Here is a 12,731-nt window from a genome sequence, read left to right on the forward strand (position 1 = left end):
GAACGCCCTGCTGGGAACAGCTAGCTCTCTGACACTCGCTACAGTACATTTAAGAACAGATAAAGAAAGAGAGAATGGAGATGTTACATTGTAGCAAGCATTTCAAGCATCAGCTTTGTAACTTTTAGAATTAACTAATTACTCTAGCATTGCTACGGGACGCAACTATGTCATGCCAGGTGTATTGCGTATGACCCAATGAAGCAAATGAAGTGTGATGTTATTTGGATGAGCGGCTCCCGAGAAAGTTGCAAGCAGCAATACTGGAGATCAAGCAATCGCCCCTTCCGAACAGGCATCTTTTGAACAGGCACTGCACTAGTATGTATAAAAGATTAACAACAAAGTCGGATAACAAAATTAATTTCTCTCTGCCCTCTGACCTTGGTGTAGCTCCACCAGTCTCAACAGGTTCCATCATATCCGGCGCGGTGTCATAATCTGAGGGACTCGACACTGTTGGAAGCAGAAAGTCATATGAACTTTGCTGTGAATATATTGCCAAATAAATCCATATTTGTTGCGATTACATTTGGGTAATAAAGGTGTTACTCACTGGAGCTGGCAGCAATGAGTGAAGATCCTCTTCTCTCTTGTAGGCTCCTCTTAGCGTCCTGCTCGGTCAGGTTGTAGGCCTCCCACAGAGAGACACTCACATTTTCTACATAGTTCGCAGCATCTGCAGCTGAAGTGGGTCTCTGAGTTTGAGGCAGACCCTGAGTCTGTGTTTTGACCTGAGGCTCAGGCTTTGGCGAGGCGAGTTGCAGAGGAGTTATGGCTGCAAGCGGTGGGTGTATCGGCTTCTGGACTATCAGAGTGGGCTTCTGCGGCTGTACTACCGTGACGTTTCCATTGTAGGAGGTCATACCAAACTTATTCACCGCCTCACATGTATAGATTCCACTGTCGATGGTGGTAAGGTTTTTAATCACCAGTGTGCATATGCTGTCCTCTGTGGTCTTCACACGGCATCTCTGGTCATTAATGATTTGTTGTCCATTTTTCAGCCAGCGTGCTGTGCTGAGTTTTCCTTCTACAACGCACACTAGCGTGACTGTACCATGAAGATCTGCACTCTGGTTCTTAAACACCTCTTTAAAGACAGGTCGCATGTCTTTGCGGGTTTTGTAGCCTTTGAAGGCAGCCTGGATCTTGACTGCAGCCTCTTGCATTTGTGGTTCATCTTCAACACTAATGTCGATCTCTGGCGGAGCTTCGTTTGGTGGTTGTGCCTTCTGGGGTACATTAATTGGAGGAAGAGTAGCAGGTTGGGTGGACCCCTCAACAAAAGAGCCAGAGGGCTGGACATTGCTGTGGTTCACTGGTATCTCAGTCAAAGCCTCTGAGAAAGTTTCATCTTCAGAAATGTAGAGGAGAGGAATGTCTTCTGTTATCCTTGTTGTTTGTTGTTTGTCCTCCCTTCTCATTGGCTCAACTACCAGTTTCATTTCCTGTACCAGTTCAGGTTCTTTTGTCAGGGGTTTTACTGGTTGTTTGATCGGCTGTTTGGTGTTTGCATCCTTCTCTCTATCTTTCACAGGTTGCTTCATTTTCTCAACTGTCTCAGTGTCTGTTGTTACTGATCGTTTCCTCTCAAATCTTGGTTTCTCTTCAGCCTCTTTTTCCAAAGACCCTATTGCCTGTTTAATTGGCTGATCATCCGTTGTTTTCACCACAACTCTTGTCATCTGTTGATCATCTTGATCAGTCTCTGTGTCCCTTGATGATTGCCTTTCTATTCCAAACCTTGCTTTGCTTTTTCTCCGCACAGGGGGTTTGGGAGGGGCAAATTCAGCCTCTTTTTCTAAAGACTTTACTGGTTGTTCCGACTGTTTGTCCATCTGATTTACAGGAGGCACAAGTTTCAGTGGCTTTTTCTCTCTCTCTGCTTCTGTGTACACGTGTTGTTTCAACCCGTCTCTCTGTTTATGGTCTTCAGAATCATTTACAGTAGCCTTTACTGATCTGACAATGATCTCCTCATTTTCCTTTGGAGGATGTTTAAGTTGTTCCTTTCCCTCTGTTACCTTTCCTTTAGATCTTACTGGTGGTTTAAATGGTTCATCTTCCTCTGCTTTTCCATTCCTTACTGTAGACTTCTCTTCTTGTTCCTCTATTGTTTTATTCTCAAAAAACTTTTCTAACGGTTTTACAGGCTGTTTTTCATCCTCACTGTTCTTCAACAGGATATTATCTGGATAACTTGTCTTCCTCTCAACTTCACTTGCTTTCTCTGAAGACTTTCCAGCTTGTTTTGACTTCTTTTCAACTTCATTTTCCACTTGCTTCTGTTCAAACACAGTGTCTCCCAGAACCTTGTCTGACTGACTTGCATTTTGGTCAACCTTGACTAAATTTTCTGAATTCCTTCCTGGTTGTCTCCTATCCATGATGTCTTTCTCCTTTTCGAAAGGCCTTGCTGGTTCTTCTACCTCCCTCTCAACCGCATCATCCATCTCCAGTAGTCTCATTTTCTTGTCTACTGTCTTGTACACCTCACTGTCTTTCTCCTTATGTCTCTGCAGTTGTGTTATATTCCGTGCAACATCAAACTCTTTGTCCATAGATCCTGCAGGTTGGATGCCCTGTTTTAAGTCAAACATTGGCTCCACATCTTTTTCTAAACTTGAAATAGATGCTTTTCTATGTGCTCTCTTTTTGGGCTCTGGGAGAACAGGTTTGGCAGTTTTGAGTCCAGGCTCCTGGTTTTCCAGAGTAGTTGTCGGTTTGGAAACTATGCCCTTTGCCCGGGGGAGTATTGTGGGGGGCTCTACCTTTGGTGGAGTCGGTTCTAGAGCTAGACAAGAGAATTAAACATATTTTGTTGACAACTGATTTACAGTATGCATGGTGAAGGTTGGACAGAGGAAACATATCTTGTTCCTGTAAAATTGGAAATAAGGTATCAAGATGCACACACCTTTCACTAACACAGCAGCAGTGGTCTCTGCACTTCCTGCTTGACATGTGTAGCTACCACTGTCCTCATGTTTGAGATGGTTGATGTGCAGCTGGAGGAGGCAGCCATCTTGCTTCATCTCATATTTCCCGCTGGCTTTTAGTGGAAGCCTGTCCTTCTTCCATTGCACTGACACCCCAGGTTTAGAAAGCTCACAGTTCAGATAGGCTGTATCTCCCTCATTAACCTCCACACTTTCTAAGTTCTGCTTGAAGAATGGTGGGAGCTCTGGTAAATGTGGACAGAATGGGCATCAAAAAGCATGCCTCTTCAGTGTAATGGGAAACAGTTAAAAACCAGAAAAGGACAATATTGTGGTTTTCAATACAGTAGTATACTAATTTTATAGCCAATGTATAACATAGTTGGGTTTGCAATATGAGCCACACAATATGTACAAGAAGTGTTTCAGTACATTGCTAACACAACATTTTTTTATTGCTATGCAAGTTGCCAAACATACACACCTTTCACTGTCACAGTAGCAGTGGTCTCCACACTTCCTGCTTGACATGTGTAGCTGCCACTGTCTTCATGGATGAGATCCTTGATGTGCATCTGGAGGAAGCAGCCATCTTGCTTCATCTCATACTTCCTGTTAGCTCTCAGTGGCAGCTTGTTTTTCCTCCATTGCACTGAAACTCCAGGCTTAGACAGCTCACAGTTCAGAGAAGCTGCATCGCCCTCATCAGCCTCTACACTTTGTAAGTCTTTCTTGAAGAATGGAGGGAGCTCTGATAAACATTATCATAAAAAGGAGGAAAAATGTCTTTAGCATCTCTTTGTCATATTATAAATGGTGCTTGAGACATTATCAAATGTGGACCAAACTGGGAAATACACGTTTTTGTTTTTTTGTCGAGACTACCAACATGTTCTTACATGGTACCTGGTACTTACATGGTACCTGACTATATATGCTGATATATAGTCAGATTTACCATTCACATATCCAAAAGCACAAACCTTTCACTGTCACAGTTGCGATGGTTTCCGCATTTCCTGCTTGACATGAATAGCTTCCACTGTCTTCGGGTTTGAGATCCTTGATGTGCAGCTGGAGGAGGCAGCCATCTTGCTTTATGTCATACTTCCTGCTGGCTCTTAGTGGAAGCCTGTTCTTCTTCCATAGTGCTGACACTCCCGGTTTAGATAGCTCACAACACAGGGAGGCTGTACCACTCTCCTCTAACTCCACACTTTGTAAGTCTTCTTTGAAGAATGGTGGGAGCTCTGGAGAAGTAGGTTAGGATTGTGAAAAGTTAAGCATAATGGGAAAATGTTTAAAACCTGAACAGAAGGGGAGCAAATATTTTTTAATGATACATCAAGACTTGTCAGCAAACGTACAATGTAGATGGGTGGGACTGAAATAGTAACAATTTGGTACACACCAGAATGTTTCAACAATCACAAGTACTCTAGATTTGAGTGTGTGGTTTGATGCATGCATTCATAACACTGCTTGTCTGTATTGCCAAATGCACACACCTTTAACTGTCACAGTAGTGGTGGTCTCTACACTTCCTGCTTGACATGAATAGCTTCCACTGTCCTCGGGTTTGAGATCCTTGATGTGCAGCTGGAGGAGGCAGCCATCTTGCTTCATTTCAAACTTCCTGTTAGCTCTCAGTGGCAGCTTGTTCTTCTTCCATTGTACTGACACTCCAGCTTTAGACAGCTCACAGCACAAGCAGGCTGTACCTCCCTCCTCAGTCCTTACATTCTTCAGTTCTTCTTCGAAAAATGGTGGGAGCTCTGTGAAATGTAAAATGTTTAGGGAGTAACATAGTGGGATGCTTTACTTTATCATAAATAACATTCATCACATTATCAAGTGACATTTATTATGGATGAGTGCTGTTTACTCCACTAGGAATATTGAGTTTCACCATGTTCAGTTGATGGTAATTAAAATAGTTTTCCATGGTTTGGAGCGTGCTGACGCTGTAAAATTTACAATGCAGATTTCCAAATACACACAACTTTCTCAAGAAAGTACATTGAATGTTGCTGTGTGGTTAAATGCATGAAGAGCAAACACAAAATTGTTTACTACCAAAAGATCACACCTTTGACTGTGACAATTGCGGTGGTCTCTGCACTTTCTGCTTGACATGAGTAGCTTCCACTGTCCTCCGGTTTGAGATCCTTGATGTGCAGCTGGCGGAGGCAGCCATCTTGCTTCATCTCATACTTCCTGTTAGCTCTTAGTGGGAGCTTGTTCTTCTTCCATTGTACTGACACTCCAGCTTTAGACAGCTCACAGCACAGAGAGGCTGTGCCTTCCTCGTCAGCCTCCACACTTTGTAATTCTTCATAGAAGAATGGTTTGAGTTCTGCAAAAATAAGTATGGATTGGGAAAAACACACTCAAACAATCTTAAGTGGAACCAGACAATGTTTGAGACTGCACATGAAAATGTATTTAGTAATGCAGACTATCTACAGTGCCCCTAAAGTCTCAAAAGGCTATATTTAAGTTATTGTCTTGGCCGCAAAGTTCAAAAAATATTAAATTTCAAGACTTCAGGTGCTTCGTAATCATCAGAGCTTTTCAACCAACTTCCAATTTAGATGGTGGAACTGCAGAAATAGCAACACAACACATTCCAGAAACTTCCAACACTCAGGAAGGTACATTGTATGTTTCTCTGTGGTTAAAGGCATGCAGAGCGAAAACACAAAATCGTTCACTGCCAAAAGCATATACCATTCACTGTCACAGTAGCGGTGGTCTCTGCACTTCCTGCTTGACATGTGTAGCTGCCACTGTCCTCGGGTTTGAGATCCTTGATGTGCAGCTGGAGGAGGCAGCCATCTTGCTTCATCTCATACTTCCTGTTAGCTCTCAGTGGCAGCTTGTTTTTCCTCCATTGCACTGACACTCCAGGCTTAGACAGCTCACAGCACAGGGAGAGTGCAGCCCCCTCTTCAGCTTCCACACTTACCAAGTCTTTCTCAAAGAATGGAGGGAGCTCTGGGAAAATCGGCAAGAAAAAAACACAATAAACATGTGATGGGAACAGTACTCAAAACTTCCCTTAGACAGAATTTGTAGTGTTTTGTTTTTTGGAAAATCTATTCTCTAAGTGGGGTTTAGTATATACTGTAGTGTAGGATAACATTATAACTACCAGCTAGACCAGACAAGTACAGGAAAGCATTGCACATTTAGGGCGCACTCAGGGCACACTCACACTTTCCATCCGTACCGTGTCCAAGCACGTTTCACGGCTTAAGTCTATTTCATTTGACTAGTGTTAGTGCAACCGTACCGTACCTAGAGGCGGTACAATTGCCGGTCACGGCCCGTTTGGGGGAGGTCAGCTTTTGTAAAGCACGTTCGCACGTGTACGAGCACGAACATGAGGCCTATGGCAGTTCTGACGTCATTTTATGTGCGCCTGTTCGGACATAGAAAAAAGAAGGACGGACCATATGCGGACATTTAAAACAATGGTGGCGAAAGGTTCATGTTGGTGTGATGCAGAGGTGGAGTGTCTACTGCAGATTTGGTCGGATGAAAATATACAAAAACAGTTGGAGAAGATGCACAAAAACTCAGACGTCTATGGAAAGTTTTGTAAACAAAGCGACGCATTGCGATGATGTCAATCAATGCATGTGACGTGTTACGCCGAGATGACGTATAGGCAGGCAAGAAGCATTCGTGCAAGGCCCAGGCAGTGGGAGTACAAACGGGCCTGGCCAGCGGGGGGAGAGTGAGGGGGGAGAAGTACCCTAAAGCACGGGGCATGGTACGGATGGACAGTGTGAGTGCGCCCTCACACTGTCCATCCCCACGGGCTCGTACACGTGCACACACTCGTGCTCGTACATGTGCAAACGTGCTTTACAAAAGCCCACCTCTCCCAAACCGGCCGTGACCAGCAAGCTTACAGCCTCTAGGCGCGGTACGGTTGTACTCACACTGGTCAAACAAACTAGACTTTAGCCGTGAAATGTGCTCGGCATGGTGCGGATGGACAGTGTGAGTGTGCCCTAAAAGCCATACAGTTCCAAGACTAAAAATATTCTGATAAAGTCAAAATCCTACAAAAAGCACATACCTTTTACTGTCACAGTAGCGGTGGTCTCTGCACTTCCTGCTTGACATGAATAGCTTCCACTGTCCTCAGGTTTGAGATCCTTGATGTGCAGCTGGAGGAGGCAGCCATCTTGCTTCATTTCAAACTTCCTGTTAGCTCTCAGTGGCAGCTTGTTCTTCTTCCATTGTACTGACACTCCAGCTTTAGACAGCTCACAGCACAAGCAGGCTGTACCTCCCTCCTCAGTCCTTACATTCTTCAGTTCTTCTTCGAAAAATGGTGGGAGCTCTGTGAAATGTAAAATGTTTAGGGAGTAACATAGTGGGATGCTTTACTTTATCATAAATAACATTTATCACATTATCCAGTGACATTTACTATAGATGAGTGCTGTTTACTCCACTAGGAAATTGAGTTTCACCATGTTCAGTTGATGGTAATTAAAATAGTTTTCCATGGTTTGGAGCGTGCTGACGCTGTAAAATTTACAATGCAGATTTCCAAATACACACAACTTTCTCAAAAAAGTACATTAATGTTGCTGTGTGGTTAAATGCATGAAGAGAAAACACAAAATCGTTCACTACCAAAAGCATATACCTTTCACTGTGACAGTAGCGGTGGTCTCTGCACTTTCTGCTTGACATGAGTAGCTTCCACTGTCCTCAGGGGTGAGATCCTTGATGTGCAGCTGGAGGAGGCAGCCATCTTGCTTCATCTCATACTTTCTGTTAGCTCTCAGTGGCAACTTGTTCTTCTTCCATTGTACTGACACTCCAGGCTTAGACAGCTCACAGTTCAGAGAGGCTGAATCTCCCTCTTCAGCCCTTACGTTTTGCAAAGCTTCTTTGAAAAATGGAGGGAGCTCTGAGAGAAATATGAGGGTAAGAGACTAGTGACGTAAAATGTTTTTGGTGTAATGAAAAGAGGGATTAACAAATAAGACACAGTAGAAATTATACTAATGTTTTGTAGCCTACTTATGTGATAGTGGGGTTTGCTCCATATCATAATCATATAGACATTCAGGATGTTTGGATTATCACAAAAGAAACCTTAAAAATTACCATACTAGGTTTAGTTTCCTATGATTTAGATCTTGTTAACACTGAATTGTGAATTGCCATGCAAATCTCAAAATGCACACACACCTTTCACTGTCACAGTTGCAGTGGTCTCTGCCCTTCCTGCCTGACATGAATAGCTTCCACGGTCTTCAGGTTTGAGATCGTTGATGTGGAGCTGCAGGAAGCAGCCATCTTGTTTCATCTCGTACTTTCTGCTGGCTCTTAGCGGCAACCTGTTCTTCTTCCATTGCACTGACACTCCAGATTTAGAAAGCTCACAGCACAGAGACGTTGAACCTCCCTCATCAGCCTCTACACTTCTTAATTCTTTCTTGAAGAATGGAGGGAGTTCTGGGAAAAAGGGTTGGGAAGGAAAAAATTATACATCTAGTATAGCATGTTTATAAATAATAGTGCATAAAGCATTTGCATCTCAAAGCCAGAGTGACTGTACTTAAAGTGTGCAGGCAAGACATTATTCAGTACTGACAACAAAATGTACTGATTACATTGTAGGAAAGTACCTTAACTGACAAAAACATTACTTTGCTATGGCTTTTCTGATATAGTACATTTGCAGCTTAATGCATTTTATTGTGTGGTTAAATGCAAGCAGAGCAAACACAACACACACCTTTCACTGTCACAGTAGCAGTAGTCTCTGCACTTCCTGCTTCACACGAGTAGCTGCCACCATCTTCAAGTTTGAGCTCCTTGATGTGCAACTGGAGGAGGCAGCCATCCTGCCTGATCTCATACTTTCTGCTCGCTCTCAGTGGCAGCCTGTCCTTCTTCCATTGAATTGGCACTCCGAGTTTAGACAGCTCACAGTAGAGAGAGGCTGGACCTCCCTCCTCACCTTCCACACTCTGCAATTCTTCTTGGAAAAATGGAGGGAGTTCTGGGAAAATAAGGGAGGTGGAGACATTTGGCATAGTAATTTATTGAGGCATAACAGTTTGCATTCCTAGGAAAGATAGTACATTTTACAGTGTCTACCATGTGACATCAATCATGTAAAAGCAACAATACTTCAATTTTTACCTGTTACAGTAAGTTTGGCACTGCTCTGCACATCTCCTGTATCACAGGAGTATGTGCCAGTATCCATAGGATCCACATCACGGATGAGCAATAGGTTGAGTTTTCCCTCCTTACGTATCTCATATTTGTCACCATTTTGGAGGGGGATGTGGTTGCGCGTCCAGGTAACCAGGGAGGTAAAATCAGAGGTTGTGCAGGATAAAGTGGCTGTCTCTCCTTCCATGATCACAACGTCTTTAGGCTTCTCCTCAAATAAAACTAGAATGCGAAATGGATATTATGTTAGATGTCCCAGTACTGAATTCAGATTATTATTTTTTTTATATATATATGACGCCCTTTATCCCTTATGTTTCTGCTCACCTTTGGCCTTAGGAACCACTAGCAGACGTGCAGAGGTCCTCTCCTCCCCGATCACAAATGCTACTATGCCCGTCTCCTCCGGTGTTGTCATGGTGAGGACCAGTCGGTGCTGGCGACCCTGGCACGTCATCTGGTTCATTTCGTTCTTCTGCAGAGGGCTGGAGCCGAGCCACCACACACCCTCACTCACGTCTGCGTGGCTCAGCTCACACACAAACACTGCATCCTCACCCGCTGTCACCGTTATACCTTGCAGCTCTGCAACAATCCGCACACGCTCTGTGGAGGAAGAGGAGGCTATATACAGCTGGCTTTTTAGAGATGGAATGGGAAATATTTAAAACAACTTAGATGAGAGCGGCCTGTTGGCTGCATTTCTTGTACTGTAAATGGGTTTGACAAATACAGTATATCATTAAATACGGGATAAAATTCAACTGTATTTGCACCTACCCCTCACGATCAGCTTGGCAATGGTCTTCTTGCCTCTGGTGATACAGCAGTACTCTCCAGCATCCTCCAGATGTAGTTTCTTGATCTCTAAGGTGTGTGTGGGGCCTTTCTTCTTTAAAATGTATCGCCCTCCTTCTTCCACCACAGTGTTGTCCTTCTTCCATGTGACAGGGACATTAGCACTGGAAACTTCACAAGACAGCAGCACAGATTTACCCTCCATCACCGCTTGGCTCTCCAGTTCCTTCTCAAAGAACACTGATGCTGCCGCTGGGAACAGAAGGAAAGGCGACGGTATGTTATGAAAGCTGAATTTACACTTAAACAATAAATACTCTATTGATTTAATGATCTTTGGCTTTGTTTTCCTCTTGTTGACTGCTTGCCAAAGAACAGGACTTCACTGGCAAAAGATGAATAATTAATAATACACAAGCAACAAAAATGTGGAGCTAAACACAACGCTTTAAGAACAGCATGTCAAATACCTCGCACGTTGACTTCAGCCGTTGTCTTCTGCTCTCCTAAGACACAGCTGTACTCCCCAACATCCTCGGGCTGGACATTTTTAATGTGCATCTCAGCTGTCTTCCCCTTCAGTGTCATCTGATATCTTCCCCCGTGATAGAGCTGGTCCTCCCCCTTCCACCACTGCACTGGCACCCCGGCCCTGGACAACTCACAGCGAAGGGACACATTGCCTCCTTCAGGGGCCTCCTGGTTCTTCAGACCCAATTTAAAGGTGAGGGGGATGGCTGTGGAGAAAGTTCATGTTGTATTGGGTTTTTTTGTTTGTTTGTTTTTATGTTAGCCTGCCTAAAACACTGTCAAAACACTGAACTTCAGTTTTATATATATAATTATACAGGTATATATATATATACTCTCTATATAAAATAAGCATAACCAAGAACATTTTCATTAAGTTGCGTAGGGTCATTTAAGATTTAACTGTTTTTCTTGAAAGATATTGTTATTATTTTACTCTCTGTTACATTCTAATGCATGAAATGTGCTATGCACTAAATGTCTTTTTTTCTTAATTTCTGACTTGCATTTACAGTCTTCCCCTTACGTGTAATGATGATGTTGGCTGTGGTCTTGACGTCACCGTAGATACAGCTGTAAAGTCCACTGTCCTCCACCTGTGTATTTTTGATGGTCAGCTCCATGCTGCTGTTTCGGTTTTTAATCTGGTACTTGAAATTATTTTTCAGAGGCTCTTGTCCTTTCCTCCACTCCACAGCAAGGCCGGGTTTAGACAGCTCACAGTTCAACATCACGCTGTTCTCCTCCTCCACCTGCTGGTTCCTTAACTTTGTCTTGAATGTGATGGGAGGAGCTGCGAGGACAAGAACCAAGGACTGGTTATTCTCTTTGATAATTTTCAATTAACTAGTAGCAGTTATTTGATTGAGACATTTTTATACCAGATTTAAAATTGTTTACATCTTCTTTTATTTATTCCATTTTCGCCTGATTTATCCCATTTTAATTAAATCAGATGGGAAAGAACATCAAAGAAAGGCTTAGATATCATGCTTTCAGCGTGGGATTTCTACTTTACCTTTGACGGTGAGCTCAGCAGTCGATTGGGTGTCTTTAGTCTTGCAGGTGTACTTCCCAGCATCACTCTCCTCCATGTTGTTGATGATGAGTTTAGTGAGACGTCCCTCCTGTTTCATCTCATATTTGTATCCAGGTTTGAGGATGACTCTGCCTTTCCTCCACTCCACTGGAGCTCCAGGTTTGGAGAGCTCACAGCAGAAGACCCCACTGTCCCCTTCTTTAACTTCCAAATCCTCCACCTCTTGTTTAAATGTTACAGGAATTGCTGAGGAGGAAAAATTGGAAATAGTTTATTCTCACTCATTTTCTGACACAATAACAAATAGTTTCTTATTAGATTTGGATCCCCTTCTTATTTGAAAGCAGGTCAAGGAGCTTTATGAACAGCCTGTATCCAGAAGCTGTGCCTTTAAACGAGCCATCAGGATTTCCATACGGCTGTGATGTCACAAAGCACTGGATATCTGCTTCCTACTGATCATCTCCGCAAGAGAGCTCAGTGCAAAGTTTCCCTTTAAGTAGCATAACTAAAATTTGTAGTTATAAACCTGACAGAGGAAGGAGAACTAAACTAAATTACTGAATTAATCTTCTGAAATAATCAATGAAGCTGCTGTTCCTGGTGCGTAAATGTGCACACACCGTCACTCTTCATGGGGACACCAACACTATAGCCTTATTATTATCAATCAGTTTTCAGCTGTGGACAGCAGCTTTGCAGCTCTGCTCAGCTACATTTAGAGAATGTAATTAATATTTTCTTCTTCTTCTGATCTACTATTTCACAAACCCGCATTCCCTCCACTGTTAATCTATCATGTTCCCTTTGTAGGAAATACTGAATCCACTGAATGACCATCTCACTGTGGTCAAGAAACAATACCAGCTGAACAGTGTCTTTCCATGCCATTGCTGTAGTGAAACATACCTCTTACTTTGATATCAGCTGAAGTCACAACAGTGCCAAAACAACAGCTGTACTCCCCCACATCCGTGAAAGTTAAATTTGTGATCAGCATTTCAGCCATCCTGCCCTCTTGCTTCATTTGATATTTGTCTCCCTCCTTCAGAAGTTGAGCATCTTTTCTCCACTCGACTGGGACTCCTGGTTTAGAAAGTTCACAGCGCAGCGTCACACTGCCCTCCTCCACAGCTTCCTGGTTCTTCAACTTTTGCTTGAAAGTTACTGGGATCGCTGAGGAGTGAACACAAAATACTGTATTA

At 43.2% G+C, this 12,731-nt stretch overlaps 1 protein-coding gene across 10 annotated transcripts in view; it reads right to left on the minus strand.

Moving 5' to 3' along the window:
• Positions 1-12,731, minus strand: part of obscna (obscurin, cytoskeletal calmodulin and titin-interacting RhoGEF a) — a 46,875-nt gene that overhangs the window by 19,700 nt on the left and 14,444 nt on the right. For 6 of the 10 annotated variants that reach the window (XM_083911055.1, XM_083911056.1, XM_083911059.1 and 3 more), the window contains 19 exons: positions 12,436-12,702; positions 11,506-11,772; positions 11,014-11,280; positions 10,427-10,693; positions 9,939-10,208; positions 9,486-9,782; positions 9,123-9,380; positions 8,713-8,979; positions 8,163-8,429; positions 7,612-7,878; positions 7,033-7,299; positions 5,673-5,939; positions 5,032-5,298; positions 4,451-4,717; positions 3,926-4,192; positions 3,427-3,693; positions 2,921-3,187; positions 557-2,797; positions 384-456 (listed from right to left, as the gene is read on the minus strand). In XM_083911055.1, the coding sequence (XP_083767181.1) occupies positions 384-456; positions 557-2,797; positions 2,921-3,187; positions 3,427-3,693; positions 3,926-4,192; positions 4,451-4,717; positions 5,032-5,298; positions 5,673-5,939; positions 7,033-7,299; positions 7,612-7,878; positions 8,163-8,429; positions 8,713-8,979; positions 9,123-9,380; positions 9,486-9,782; positions 9,939-10,208; positions 10,427-10,693; positions 11,014-11,280; positions 11,506-11,772; positions 12,436-12,702 (6,877 nt within the window). The remainder of the gene's footprint in view (positions 1-383; positions 457-556; positions 2,798-2,920; positions 3,188-3,426; positions 3,694-3,925; positions 4,193-4,450; positions 4,718-5,031; positions 5,299-5,672; positions 5,940-7,032; positions 7,300-7,611; positions 7,879-8,162; positions 8,430-8,712; positions 8,980-9,122; positions 9,381-9,485; positions 9,783-9,938; positions 10,209-10,426; positions 10,694-11,013; positions 11,281-11,505; positions 11,773-12,435; positions 12,703-12,731) is intronic. The other 4 variants (XM_083911062.1, XM_083911054.1, XM_083911058.1 and 1 more) reach the window with 2 other exon arrangements.

Source organism: Echiichthys vipera, assembly GCF_963691815.1.
Source record: "Echiichthys vipera genome assembly, chromosome: 3".
Taxonomy (NCBI): Eukaryota; Metazoa; Chordata; class Actinopteri; order Perciformes; family Trachinidae; genus Echiichthys; species Echiichthys vipera.